Source organism: Phyllostomus discolor, chromosome 4 (genome assembly GCF_004126475.2).
Source record: "Phyllostomus discolor isolate MPI-MPIP mPhyDis1 chromosome 4, mPhyDis1.pri.v3, whole genome shotgun sequence".
NCBI classification, from domain to species: domain Eukaryota; kingdom Metazoa; phylum Chordata; class Mammalia; order Chiroptera; family Phyllostomidae; genus Phyllostomus; species Phyllostomus discolor.
In genome coordinates, this window is record NC_040906.2 from 196,423,156 (window position 1) to 196,437,925 (window position 14,770).

A 14,770-nucleotide genomic window follows, 5' to 3' on the forward strand; every position below is an offset into this window, starting at 1 on the left:
CGGGTACAATTTACTATTTAATATCACACACCCTTACGAAACGCGTGTTATAACCAAACTGACAGCTAAAACGTTATGGCTTAACATTAGTCATGTACAAACATGTAGCTAGTCATGACCTTGAAACTATGCATCCGATATGTGTAACAATGTTTAAGAAAACTGTTTGTATCTCTTCGATCAGCTGTGACCTCCGCAGGGTTAATATTTCATATGATACTGGCTTGGCCTGGTGATGATGAACTCTTTTAGCTTCTTCTTGTCTGGGAAGCTCTTTAGCTGACCTTCCATTCTAAATGATAGCTTTATGGGCAGAGTGATCTAGTTTGTAATTCCTTGCTCTTCATCACCCTGAATATTTCTTGCCAATTCTTTCCAGCCTGCAAAGTTTCTGTTGAGAAATCAGCTGATAGTCTTTTGGGGGCTCCCTTCTAGGTAACTGCCTCATTTCTCTTGCTGCTTTTAAGATTCTCTGTCTTTAAACTTCGGCATTTTAATTACGATGTGTCTTGGGGTGGGCATTTTGGGGTTCATCTTGTTTGGGACTCTCTGTGCTCTGGATTTGTATGTCTGTTTCTTTCACCAAGTTAGGGAAGTTTTTTTTTTTTCTTTCAAATAGGTTTCCAATTTCTTGCTCTCTCTCTTCTCCTCCCAGCATCCCTATGATGCAAATGTTGTTATGCTTGAAGGTGTCCCTTCTAGGCTCCTTATACTATCCTCATTTTTTAGATTCTTTTTTCTTCTTGCTGTTTGGATTGGCTGTTTTTGCTTGTTATATTCCAAATTGCTGATGTGATTCTGGGCTTCTTTCAATCTATTGTTGATTCCCTATAAATTCTTCTTTTTTTTATTCTTATTATTTATTAACGATTGCATTATTTTTCATATGGACAACTGTAAATCTATTTTTGCCTTATCTTCTATACACTTTATCTTCTTAAATTATTCTTAATTTTAATTAGTGTATCCTTCGTTTTTGACTGAATTTTTTTATGCTGTTGAGATCCTCAAGAAGTTCCTTGAGCAAACTTATAACCAGAGTTTTGAACTCTGCATCCGATAGATTGCTTGTCTCCATTTTGTTTAGTTTCTTTTTTTTTTTTTCTGGAGTTTTGTTCTGTTCTTTCATTTAGGCCATGTTTCTTTGCCTCCTCATTTTGGCAGCCTCCCTGTGTTTGTTTCTTTGTATTAGGTAGAGCTGCTATGACTCCCAGGCTTGGCAGAATGGCCTAATGTAGTATGTATACTGTAGGGTCCAGTAGCATAGCCTCATCTATCCCCCAAGCTGAGTACTCAAGGCATGCCCACTGTGTGGGCTGTGTACACTCTTCTGTTGTAGTTGAGCCTTGATTGCTGTTGGCACATCCAAGGTCACCCTCCCCACCTGTGTTCCATCCAGGGTCACACAGCACAAGCTACCAATTGATCTGCAGATGGCTGCTACTTGTGCTGGGCTTGGAGGTGCCCAGGAGAGGCCAAGCTGTGAACCAAGGCTGATAGCTGCTAGTGCCCGGCCCCGGGGCAGTTTAGCAAGAGGTACAGGGCTAGCTGAAGCCAGATTCAGCTTGTCTGAGAGAATTTAGGAATATCTGAAGCATGGGCCAAGGCAAGTCATTCAAATTCATTCATATGAAAAAGCCACCATAAACAGCTTGGGTGTGCCGGAAAGCTGGGCGAGGCCGGGCTACAGGGAATCACCAGGGTGGGGCACACAGTGTGAGCCAGGTTGATGGAGTCTCAGATACGGAGCCTGCCTGCCAGCTCTGTGTCTCTTTTGGGGGAGGGCTCGGAAAGGAACAGTGGCCTTTGTCAGCCCTTTTTTATGGGAGAAAGCTGCCCCCCACCCCCAGTTCTTGCCCTGATGCCAGGCAGTTCAGTTCCACCCGTATGTCTCTGGTGCCTTTCACTCTGCTGCCCCCACGCTGGAGCTCAGAGGGAGTGAGTCTGAGGAAGTCTGTGCATGGGCCCTTTAAGAGGATCTGCCAGGGGGTCCAGCAGTTTTCTGTCTTTCATAGCTTTGGTGCCCACTGGTTTTTACAGCCAGGAGTTATGGGAACTTCTCTTCCTGGCACTGGAGCCCTGGTGGGGGGCTGTGACCTTTTTCCCCTAAGATACCCGTCCTGATTTTTACCCATCACACCAGGGTATGGGGCCAGCCTGTTTCATGTCTCCACCCCCCCCTACCAGTCTTAATGTAGTTTCTTCTGTAATTCCGTAGTTGTAGGGCTTCCAGGCAGCTCGATTTCTGATGGTTCTGAATGGTTGTTCTGCAGTTTAGTTGTAATTTTGATGTGGTTGTGCGAGGGGGTGAGACTTGTTTACCTACACTGCCATCTTGACCGGAAGTCCTCGATGCACTTTTGACTTAAATTTGTAAACTTACAATAAGTTTATTGAAACATAACCCCGCTGTAAGTAGAGCAGCATCTGCACCCTTTCTTTTGGGGATATATACCACCACCAATTTCTGTTCTGTTCATGCTGTTCTATGCTGTGCAATGTTATTTAAATAAATGCTGTTCTTAAATGTCTAAATTTGGACTCTGGTGGCTTAGTTCTGCATCAACCTATAAGCCAGAAGTGAAGCAGCAGCGGCCTTATATTTTAGACTCTGAGGTTGCTGGACAGTGTTCGGCACTGTGGTGGCTCCTACCTGGTGTCACTGATCTGCTAGCTTCCCTCGTTAGCGTGAGGCCGTGTCCAGACCCGCAGTGAGTCCCAGTCCTGCCGGCTCACCTTCGTCTTCCGGGGAGTCCTGAGCCCTGTGTGCTCAAGTGTGTTGGGAGGAGCCCATGCGTCTCTTCTAGGTCGCTCATACCATCCAGGCTTTAAGAGCTGATGAGAAACCAATGTGAATTCCATGTGTCCTCATGGTCCCAGTGTTCTCATGGGCTCTGTTTTGTTCATGCTTTTTCACGTCCAGCTTCTGTTACAACTATCAGCCTGGCCAACGCACAGTGACTTTGACTCAGTACTAGACACAGAGGCGCAGCCTGTACAGACTGTCTCACCAACTGCTGGTTGCCCACAGCAGAGGTGTTGCTCTGACCTGACCTTGACCCATGTCATCCTGATGAGTTAAGATCTGCAGGGTGAATACCACTGTGGTTGCTTGTCTAAGAATACAAAAAAGACGTAGACCTTTGTAGTTGTACTTGTTTTTTTTATCTCATTTAAAATGCCTGTGTTTGTGTGTATTTTTAAATTGTTGTACTAGTTATAAGTAGACATAGTTTGCATTAATAAATGCTTATAGTTGTAAGTAGCTATAACCTATTCCTAAATAAATGTACTATATTGAGAGTCCCTACTCCAAATTTTTCCGGTGTTTTTTCCCCAGACCTCTGAAGACCACTGCCTTAGCAGCAGTTGCCAAGGGAGTGCTGGGAAGGAGGGGGTGGTCAGTATTGCCTGCTGGGAGACCCTTCCTTCACCCGGAATGGGTTTCAGTTAACTGGAGACCAGGGGTGCACAGTAGTGGGGGCGTGAGCACCAAGATCATGTTTGCCGAAGCGATCATTAGACATAGGCTTTGGCAAGTTCTGGGTGTTTTTGGAGAGAAGGGAGTGGACAGTGTGAATTCAGCTGCCCTCCATCCACCTACCAGGTGGGCGTGCCCCCAGGGCCCTCCCTCGCTCTACTGCTGTGACCTAATGTGTCGCGTTAGAATATGTTTTTGGTTGTTATGTGTTAAAAACTCTTTCTCTGAGACAAACTGTATTCCAGCTCAAACCATCTGCAGAAATGCTGTGAGTGATATGAAAAATATCTGAGGTCAATTATTATAGATTCAGTGACTTTCTTCAGAATGATGTGGCCAGAGTTTATCACCTCAAAATCTTTAAACAAGCTGATTAAGAATGAAACCATGCCGTGAAGTTGGTTGAGAAATCAGTTAGGTTTCACTGTCTTGTATGTAGTGATTTCTTTTAGTGGATTTAGCTTGTAGGAGACTTAAATATTTATTTGCCTCTATCCCTCTCCAGAACAACACTAAGCAATGTAAAGACCACATATAATTTATGTTACATCAGATATATCCTGTATGTACTATTGTTATGGACAGAAGAGGTAGACACACTAAATAAGTCAGCCAAGAGTCTGTTCTCCCTCTCCTTCTCAACTTTGGGCATTCAGAGCAACACACTGAATTTTCCCTTGAGGCTGTGTTTGTATACCTACTTCAAATAGCAGGACCACAAGCTTATTTGCATTCATTTGCATATAATCTGCATACAGCAGTACATATTTCATGGTGTCTCCTGGTGTGTCTTCAGAGGGTTTTTTTTTTTTCTCTTTTTTTTTCCCACGGAAGTCTGTGAAGATACTCTAAACCAAAAACGACATCTGGGAAAAGAAGAAACAAAAGTAATGACACAAATGCTCTGTTTCCTTAGTGCTTTTAGTTTTCACATTTAAGTGAGACAGAAGTCTCCTGGGATATAAATATTAGAAACATTGTTAAATCAGTTGTTGAGAGAACAGTGTTTCTCTTCTCCTTAATTGTAACAGCAGACACCCCCCACACCCAGTCTGAATTGTTTGGTACAATACCCCTTATCTCTATTTTTACACTATTGTGTGAAAGATGGGTGTTTGGTGTAAATGTGCACTGTGGCTTCGTGGGAAGATTGCACAGGTTTCTCTTCCATTGAGCCGACGCTGGTTATGGGACCGTAGACCTAAGTCATGTCTGTACCGCTGAAGGGGATGGCCACGTGGCAAGATGCTGTGACCCGGTTCTGTAATGAGAAAAAAAGAAGAGAACTTGAATTTGCATGTCTCTCTCCCTCTCGAAGACAGGGATGGGGGAATTCTTGTAAAATGATAACGTGACACAAAGTTTCACAAGTTACTTTCAAAAAGTTATTTTGAGGAAATAAAGTTTTCCCGTTCCTAAACTTGATCTTGCATAGCTTCTGCCTCTAGTGCATGAGAACCAAAGAAGAAGCGAAACAAATTAGGCAAGTAGTGAACTCCAGAGCAGAAAATGTGAAAGGAAAAAAAGATCAAAAAGGAGTTTGTTTCAGTGTTTTAATCATTGCATTTATAATAATAAATCAGAGATGGTTTAAAGTCACTATAGTTAGACGTTTATTTTGTAACATCCACACCTCCAGATATTATCATTGTAGGGTGTTGAGTCACACATGAGCTTCATAATCTAAAAAGAAAGATGGGTACTAGGTGTGGTGCTATGATACACAGCTGCATTATTTACATTCCCCACAGACTAGTGTTGTGAACATTTTTCGTGGAAGTAAATATTCTTACTGAATAGGTCTATACTGTCTCAAGTAAGAACACGTCGGGCAGACATGATGCACAGGTTTTCAGATGGTCCCAAAGCAGCATGGGTGGAAAGGGCTCCTTTCGATGGCAGGCAAGACCTCCTTTTTATTTTTATTTTATTTCTTAAAAGATTTTATTTATTTCTGGAGAGAGTGGAAAGGAAGGAGAAAGAGAGGGAAAGAAACATCAGTGTATGGTTGCCTCTAGTTAAGTCCCCTACTGGGGGCACTTGGCCTACAACCCAGGCATGGGCCCTGACTGGGAATCAAACCGGCGAACCTTTGGTTCACAGTCCAGCACTCAATCCACGGAGCTACACCAGCCAGGGCAAGACCTACTTTTTAAAGACATACTTCTAAAAATACTCTGGCCCTTGTCGGCATTGAAATCATCAAGACTGATGGAACTGTGCACTTTGGGGACTTAGTGCACATCTGGAAGGCAGTTTGGGGAAACACGGAGGCGGCTGAGCCACCCTGTTCCAAATTGTCCGTTGCTGGGCGCCGAGTGTGGAGTGAGTGTCGCAGCATGAGGCAGGGTGTGAGACGTTTGCTGTCTTTGGCCCAAGTTAGTTCAACAGCTGCTTTCTCCCTCATGCGCAATGGATATATGTGTGAGGCCCCCGATTACTAGAAAGTTTCCAGTGATTGGGAGTGAGGGCTGGGGGATTAAACTTTGTCACTAGTAGGAGAAAAAGTTTGATGAAGAGCTTTCGGAAACTTTGGAACTGAAGTGAACACTTGGTTTTGAAGGTGTTGCTAGGATATATGAGAAAAGAGAGAAAAAGGGGGGGAAAAGTAAGTGGAACAAAGCTATATAAAATAAATTGTTGAAGGTTTTTTTGGAGTGGCCTTGATTGAGCTGAGAAAACAGCGGGCTGTGCTAAGTTGTACAGTTCATGAGAAGGCTGGTGATTTTTGTGAGAAGCAGGGATTCCAGATTGAAGTGTTGCATGGCTTGGACACCGCCCTCTCGGTGCCTCTGTCAACGAGACATGGAGATGATAGAGAGATAGATAGATAGATGGATAGATAGATAGATAGATAGATAGATGTTAATTTCCACTGTGAATAGATAGTACATCCAACAGGTTTACTCAGGCACTCGGGCATTAAAACATGTGGATTTCGTGTTTGGTCAGAGGTGGCAAGTGTGTTTCATTTCCTGGATGGAAGAAGATGGAAGTTTCTGCATGAGGACCGCATCGTGTTCTCGAGAGACCAAGACCACTCTGGAGAGCCCGGGATCTTCCACGGGCCCGAGCTGTCGTGGGGAGTAGAGGGATCAGGGCAAAAACTCATAAAAATGGCTTTTCAGATGAAGTTGCTGAATGACCTGTTCCCTCCACCTTCATACTCCCCCCCACCCCCAAAGTGAGCTCCTTGGTCTTTCTCAGTCTGTGGGGGGCAGTGAGCTCAGAACATGAGGCTCTGGGAGAACAGGCAGGCTGGTGAGGGCTTTATTGCTACGAAATGCAAGCCAACATCGTAGGTTGACAGGAGGCAGAGATGCCCAGACCAGCGGTAGCCTGGTTGCCTGTGTCCCCACACTGTCCAGGTGCTTCCCCTCTGGCCTCGCGCCCTGGCCTCAGCGGGCACATGTCTCCCGTCATCCTGGCTGGTGGTTTGGACAGGTGCTTCCGAGGGAGTAGCTCAGGTGCCCTCCCTCTTTTCTAAAAATGCATCCAGCACCTTCTCCCGGTGCTGGGGTTGAGGTGCATGGGGTCGGAGAGGGCCTCCTCGGGGGGGAAGCCAGCACCTTGGGGGCTGCTTGGTCCCCCCAGTCTGCAGACTGCAGCTCCTTCCTCAGCCCCGCTGGATTTGGGGAGAGAGGCGAAGGGCCCTGAGAGCCCGGCGGGTCAGCTCGGGGTTTGTTTTGTAGGATGGAGGATGAAGATGGCAGGGATTATTCTGAGGGGAGAGAGAAAGACCCGATCAGATCTCTGTTTAGCAAGGTCACTGTGGCCAGGTCCATGGCAGACTAGGCAAAAAGTGTGGCAGGAGACAGGAGAACCTGCGGGAGGTTATAGGTGTTTGTTCGGTGGCCCACGTGGCATCCGCTGTTGAGTTGGTTGAGGCGAGTCAGGGCAAACCTTAGGATCATAATTTGATTTATCATGCTATATTTCAGCAGCCTCTCCTTAAGACTTTCTGGCCTGGCTCCCTCTTTCTCAAAGGTGACTCCTTCCTTGGCATTTTCCTTATTGAAGCCAGTCAAGCAGAAGGCCGGTCGGCTCGGTGCAGATTCCATCCTGACGGATGCTGTTTCCTCGTTTACTCGCCAGGAAACCCGGGAAGAGCAGGGTGGCTCCCCCCCGCCTCCTCTGCACTGTCCGTGCAGCCTGCCATCTCGGGCACGTAGGGAGTGACTTTGCCCAGACCTGTTCGGGCACCTCACTGGTCCTGTAGGCGCCCTTCACTCCCCGAGACCTACCCTGGGGACGTGGAGGGAATTTGCTCAAATGTAGAAGATTTTACTGGTAGGAAAGGAAGACTATTTTCTAAGAAATCATTGCTTTCTGTTTCTGTTTTCTGCACTTGGTTCTGTAAAATCAGTGAATGTGGAAGTGGGGGCAGCGGCCAGTCCTGACCGGGGCCTGAGGTCTCCAGCACAAAGGGGTTTGGAGAACTCTTTAGTCCAACTCGATTGTGACTTCAGTGTGCTTTTCAGTATAAGACATGTTTTGCTCTGCGTGCTGCGCTAACCTTAGTTACGCGAGATGGCTGGCCAGGGGTATGTAAAATAGAAAGTGTGTGTGCACCTTTCAGGTTGTCTGAAAGTTGTATTCGCTTGGTTGTCTTGGTAAGATTATTTTCCTTGGTTGTCTTGGCAGGGTCACTTACTCATAGCAGAGAAAGGCTGTGTTGGGAGGTGAAAGGGGGCGGGGGAAACCTTTCTCTGAAGGAAGGAGAGAAGGAGGGAGGGAGGGAAGGAAGGAGGGAGGGAGGGAGGGAGGGAAGGAAAGAAACAAGTGGCCTAACTTACAAACGGATGCAGCATTTCTGTCGTCCTGTGTGTATGTGTTCAGACATGTATTTAGCAATCAGCTCCCCTAAAGGAAGACTCTAGTCTGAAACGTCTGTAGTGAATATTATCTGCTAAACGCGTGTTGTGCATTTAGTATGTACCAGGCAGACTCGGAGGGGCTGGGTTCCAAGTGTTTTGTGTGACCTCAGCACTCTGCACTGTGATGTGGGTGCTGTTACGGTTCTGCTGTTGCCAGAGGCCAGGAACGAGCCTCAGGTCGCCGACCCCGAAGTGGCAGCGCGCTGGCTGCGAACTCAGGAGTGTGGGCCCTTTCCTCAGTAAAGAGACAGAGGTGCCCCCTCGTGTATTTAGATGGATTTGTAATGAGTACTTTTGCATCCGTGCTTGGAATGACTCCACTTCCCTGAGGGTCTCGTGGGAGGGGCTGGTTCAGGTACGTCTCAGATGCCGCATCCCAGTGGGTCCCTGTGGTCTCAGGTCCCAGTCAGAATTTCTGGGAGCGGTGTCCTGGAATCTGGGTTTCACAAAAGCTTTGTGGGAGGTTCTCCTGCAGCCGTGGTCCCTACTGGGCTCCAGGGAGCCTTGTACTGACACAGCGCCTTGGCTGAGGGACTTCCCTGGGGCTTTCCTAGCCCTGCTCAGCAGGCACAGGTGTGAGGTAACTGTGGCTTTGGTACCACATAGTCCCAGGCAGGAGGCCCTGCCCTCCTGGGGCTGTCACTCAGCTGCTTGGAGCTACTGTTTGGCCATCTATGCAGAGAGGATATAGGGCTGTGATACACTCACCAGCCTGCAGCGATCATGGAATGCTGGGGATGGCTCGTCGAAACACGAGAAAAACATACACAGAGACAGCCAGGTCCTGTGGGGAAGTAGGGACGGAACGGCCACTCTCTCTAGTGGGGAGCATTCCGTTTCCATTCCCAAACAGGTTTTTATTGAGAAAACAGACTTAGTTTGTGGATTCATAGTCTGGCAGAAAAGATCAAAAGAAATCGGTGACTTTCAAAGATGCTGACAGAACCCCCGCTGTGATTCTGGGCAAAGTTTGGAGTTTTATCATTTGAAAAGACTACAGGGCTCAAAGGGCTAGTTTTGGTTTCCTGCCTGTGCCTTCATATTCTAATTAAAGAGCATCCTCCAGCAAGCAGATCTCACAGGATCTTGCATATTCTATGTCCCAGGCCTGATTACCCTGGGGGATCTACTGTCTCTGGTCTGGACTGCACCGCCCCTATTATTTCCACAGGCCTGAGTTAGGCAGAGGAGACAAAGGCAGCCAGGAGACTTGGATTTTTCATTTCTAAGACAAGGACTCAGGCTTTGACAAAGCCAAGGGGGCAGGGGCTGATATCTATCACCCCTTCATTTCCACAGCCCCGAGTCTCTTCTCTGCGGCCTCCTCATGATCATGCCTGCCTTAGGCGATCCCCCCCATGGGAAATCTTACCCGTCATTGGCTAACTGATCAAGCCTAGGAGGCCAGGCACTGAACAGGCAGTGTTCATGCCAGGGAAATAAGTTTTGTCTCCTTAGTGGCTCCTGGTCCAGAGGTCTTTCACTTAGCCTAAGTCATGGGGGGCGTTACGGCTTCCTGAGACCAGGCAGGGCGGTCCCCAACAGGGCTGTCCTGAGTATTGGGAGATGTCATGCGTGAAGCTTCACCTGGCACACGTTCACCATTTAATGCATATCAGCTATTACTGTATGCACTTCAGAGAGGGATACAGCACAGTGTGAGGGGTGTGCAGGTGGACTGACCGCCTTTGTTCTTTTCCTGTTTCTTCCTGCCACCCTCCTCCGGCTCAGGACGGCTCCCTGGGCAACATCGATGACCTGGCCCAGCAGTATGCAGACTATTACAACACCTACTTCTCCGACGTGTGTGAGAGGATGGAGGAGCTGCGGAAGCGGCGGGTCTCCCAGGACCTGGACGTGGTGAGTGCGTGGCGCTGGGGCTGTGCCCCTGCCCAGTAGGCAGCCTCTGGCCTTGCGCTGGGTCCAACACCGCCTCTTTGGGCCTTCTCATGGTCTTAACTGTGCTTGGAGCATCCCACTGCAGGCTGCTGACCTAGTTTGGGGTAGAACATTCAGATCCCTTCCACCCAGTTCTGCAGATACCAGACTGGATGAATATTGGCCAAGGCAATACGATGAAAGCTTTGTATTCATTAAAAGACTGGATTTGTTTTTCTTTAACTTAAGAGAAAAGGATACCTTAATGTTGGCCATTATATACAGTACTGCCTTTTTATTGGCTTTTTAAGCCCAGAGGATGTCAAGTTCTTCCCTCCCCCCCCTTCCCCTTCTCTTCCTCTTTTTCTCCTCCTTCTAGGAACAGAGTAAGATTTAAAGAAGCAAGAAACCATCCCGATCTTCCACCTAGCCATTACCACATGGTATATAGCAGATCTCTGCTTGGTGGTTTTCTGGACATTTTAATATCAGCAATAAAATTCTTGCTTTTTTCCCCTAACGTTTTATTGTCATACTTCCATGTCATTAAGACTTCTTTGCCATCACCATTGCTTAGGGCAACATTCTGTTCTCTCACTCAGGTGTATTGAAATCCATTTGGCTTGTTTGTAAAGATTTTTACGTGCGTGAATAGCGGAGCATTTGAATTTGCATGTGATGAATAGTAACTGAATAGCTTGGGTGATCTCTGGGTAATCTCTGTGTGTGCTAATATTTGCGTGTCGTGTACTTATTCTAAAGTAGCTCACTGAAACTTCTGCATTATCCGTTAAAACTTGCTACACATATGACACTTGAATTCATTTTGGTTCCGTGCTTTTCAAATTGTTTTGTTCCCCTATGGTCACCTTTAGATCATTTCAGGAACGGGAGGCCGAAGATGAGGTTTAGTGCTCCATGCCTTCCATCGGGACCATCTCCGTTTTGACCATTTTTTATATATTGGGGGACCATGTAGATCTGTTTTAAAATAGGCCTTTGAAATGTGAATTTTTTAAAAAAAAGTTTGAACACTGCTGATTCCATTGAATCCTTGTTTTTAAAAAATGCTTTTTCCTATAGATCTACTTAGACTAGTAATGCAAAAACAGTAAATAACTAGCAACAGATTATTCTTGTTTAATAAAAGATTTTATCTCTTTTTAGAGAGGGGAAAGAAGGGAGAAAGAGGGAGAGAAACATCACTGTGTGGTGTTTCTGTGTGGGGACACCTAGTGGTGTCCCCACTAGGGGGTGTGGCCTCTCGCACACCCCCTAGTGGGGGACCTGTCCTGCAACCCAGGCATGTGCCCTGACTGGGAATCAAATGAGTGACCCTTTGGTTCTCCGGCCGGCACTCAATCCACTGAGCTACGCCAGCCAGGGATGATAATTTTCTTTATTAATAATTCATTTTATATTATAAAGGACCCAACACATGGTTTAGACTCCACTGCTGTGTATCCTGTAAGTAGATGTGGTCCACTCCCACCTGAGTAGGATGCTGGCCTTCTTCTGTGCTTCTACTCCTTAGCTTGGGTCAGGAGTGACATTACATCATGACTACCAAATAGTTGTTGATTCTCCTTAGTCTTTCACTCACTGACTTAGCACTTGGCAGTGGTGGGAGGTAGTGTAACGGAGTCAGCTGAAGTTCGAGAAGCATCGGTTGGGGCTGCTGGGAGCCTGATGCCGTGGGCCAGGCAGACGCGTGGGCGTCTCTGTTACTGAGGCCTTCTTTTTCATAACTGTGTCTCCGGGCTTGTGCAGAGTGCGGGGTTATTTTACTTCTTTCCATTGTGTGGCAAAAAGACTCCTCTGCTCCGTTAAAATTAATTAGGCCCTCCTGATGGTGGCATTGTTAATGAAAAAAAGGCTTTCCTTTTGGCAAGACTGCAGCAGAACCGGTTAAATATTGCCCTGTGTTCTCGAATGTTGCAAGTTTGACTTTACTTAATAGTCTGGTAGCCTCCTTCGTGGCCTTCTTGGACATCTCACTGTGCAAGGAAATGTTCGCCACAAATTGCTAGGTTATTCTCGATGCAACACTCAGCTGCTCTCCCCAGAATTCTCGCTGGTTAAGAGTCAGGGTTGCCATAATCATCCTGGGGTGTTTGGGAACTTCAGAAGGCAGCTTCTAGGTAGGAAAGGAGGCTTGCCTGGCATTAGGATAAATAACGTCTTCCCATTTAGACAGATGGGCCTAATTTGGTGTGCTCTGTTCCAGATCTGCAAAAGGCAGGCTGGGGAGGAAAAGCACCACATGAGCTTAATTAGTTCTCATCAAAGGTGCAGAATATGGTAATATGGTGGTGGGTAAAATTGATGGGAGCTAATTTGAGCCAGGCTGGAAACTCTGTTCATCCTTTAAACTGTGGTTGGTGGGAAAATAAGATCCCCAGTCAACACATTCAAGTTCTCTTTCTGTGAGATTGAGGCAAGTTGCAGTGGCAAAGGGGCGGTCCCTGGCTGGAGGAGACCATGTGGGTGCCCTGAGCTATACACATCATTCCCAGGGCACAGGGGGCCGGATGCCCTCGTGAGGTGAGACGGTTGTAAGGTCATCACTCAGGCCACGAACACAACACTGGCCATTTACGTCAAGTTCCCCCTCGAGGCAGTGAGCTGACCAAAGATTGAGTCTGATAGGAACACAGTTTTCTTGGAAAGATGTAATTTTCAGCCCATAATGCTTCCTTTGCTTGCATCAGATTGTGTCTGCATTTCTGGACTTTGAGTTCTTTCTGCCTTCGGACAAGTAGACACACTTCTTCCCTGCTTGGCTGTTGGAGCAGCGTGGGGTCTGGAGACCTGTAGCTTCCTTCTTTTTTTGTGTGCTAGGAAGCAGCCCCATCGAGGCCGGATGTGAGATTTCTCGGAGAAGAAACAATCCACCAAAAGCACTACGAGGAAATGGTAATGCTAGGAGCCTAAAGCATTTTATAGGGGGAAAAAAAGTAGCTTTAAGTTTGTTTTATCTGTTGCATAAAAACTCATTTAGAGGCAGCGCCCAGGACAAGAGCGTTTGGGGCTATGGGTTAAATTGGTTTTATGACTTTGTTTTTTTAGGGATGGAAAGACTATCCTTTAGACAAAATAGATACTTAAATATTTGTGTTTTGGCTTTTAAAAAGTCCAAAAATGCATTGTCCTTAAGAGCTAATTACACGTCAACTGGGGAACAAACCAACCAAAAAGACAGCCCGCCCACAGAGATGCTTGACTTAACCCTGAAAAATTGGAGGTTTTGATAATGATGTTAGTGATTAACGTTCTGGACTGGATAGCAAGCTGGTTTTCCCGTACCCCGGCTCCCGGCTCCCGACTGGAATCAAGCACTTATCTTGAAAAAGGGTCTTTGGGGCCGTGGAGTTTAGATGACGGCAACAGAGTACAGATGGGTGAAAATTCAACAGTGTAAACAGGAATTATGATTTAAATTGAGGACCATGGTGAGAGTTTTTATTTAGCACCAAATGGGCCCTCGAGGCACAGTGTGTTTGGACGGCAGCCGTGGCCTCTGCTGGGGATTAGATCATTAGTGCTTGTGAACAGCAGGGAAGCTGCCCGTATTTCCACGTATTTGGCACGTGCCTGAGCTTCATGTGTGTTTTTGGCTGGGAGAAGCCGCATTTGGAAATGGCAGCCGCTTTTCAAGTCCATAATGGGCCCTTCTCTAGTGATGCAAAGTCTGACATCTGTCAAAGGGACACCGTGGCCAGAAAAGGGACACACACGGTGGCCTCTTGTCACTGGCCATACCAGTGTCCTCAGCATCCTTGAGGGTGACTCTGCCCAAGTTTAAGCGGTTGTTGGTGCGACTCGGCCCTAGTGGAGAGGTCCCCCCACCCCTCACGGGACCCTGTGACAACTGCCGTGGGCTCTGTATCACACCTTTGTCACATTTGTGTGTGGGGGCGCCAGGAAATGGGAGTCCAGGCGGAGACCCACCCAGGTCTCTAAGGACCGGGAATGTAAAGGAGAATGCTGTCAATCAGCACAGTGAGATGTGATACCAGGGCCATCGCTGATGGTGTTGGAGCGATTCTGGGGTATAATTAGGGTTTCTTGTAATTTTCATAATGTAATCTTTCCAGAGACAACCCTGGACTAAGAGGCATATGAGAGTGGTGCCTGTCGTGACCGGTGGGGATTCTTGGGCTTCTTCAGACACTGCCGCTCCCACCCGGGCCCAAGCCGGAGGAGTGCTAGCCTCTGAGCTTACTGCGGTGGCCGGGGGGTGGGAACCACTGCTGGAAAGCGGCGTGGCGCCCAACGGGCTTGTGTTCAAATCCTGCTTTCCTTAGCTGGCAGGTTGTGGAACCCCTCTCAGCCTCAGTTTCCCCCTCTATAAGTGGCGCTAAAAGGACCACAGAGCCGTTCTGAGGAGTAAATGAGGAAACTATTATGGAGTACCAGGTGCATCACTGTACGAGACCTGTAATTGTTCATTTGTTTTCCTTCTGTGTCTAGTTCAGAAACTTCAAGGGGGTCTGTTATTTGTTAATATTTAGCAATATTAATTTGTTGGTAT

At 47.0% G+C, this 14,770-nt stretch overlaps 1 protein-coding gene across 4 annotated transcripts in view; it reads left to right on the plus strand.

The window, feature by feature from the left end:
* SASH1 (SAM and SH3 domain containing 1) overlaps positions 1-14,770 on the plus strand; it is a 299,031-nt gene that overhangs the window by 161,879 nt on the left and 122,382 nt on the right. For 3 of the 4 annotated variants that reach the window (XM_028510426.2, XM_036024863.1, XM_028510425.2), the window contains exon 2: positions 10,090-10,218. In XM_028510426.2, the coding sequence (XP_028366227.1) occupies positions 10,090-10,218 (129 nt within the window). Of the gene's footprint in view, positions 1-8,004; positions 8,026-10,089; positions 10,219-14,770 lie in introns of those variants that run through there. The other variant, XM_036024864.1, reaches the window with a different exon arrangement.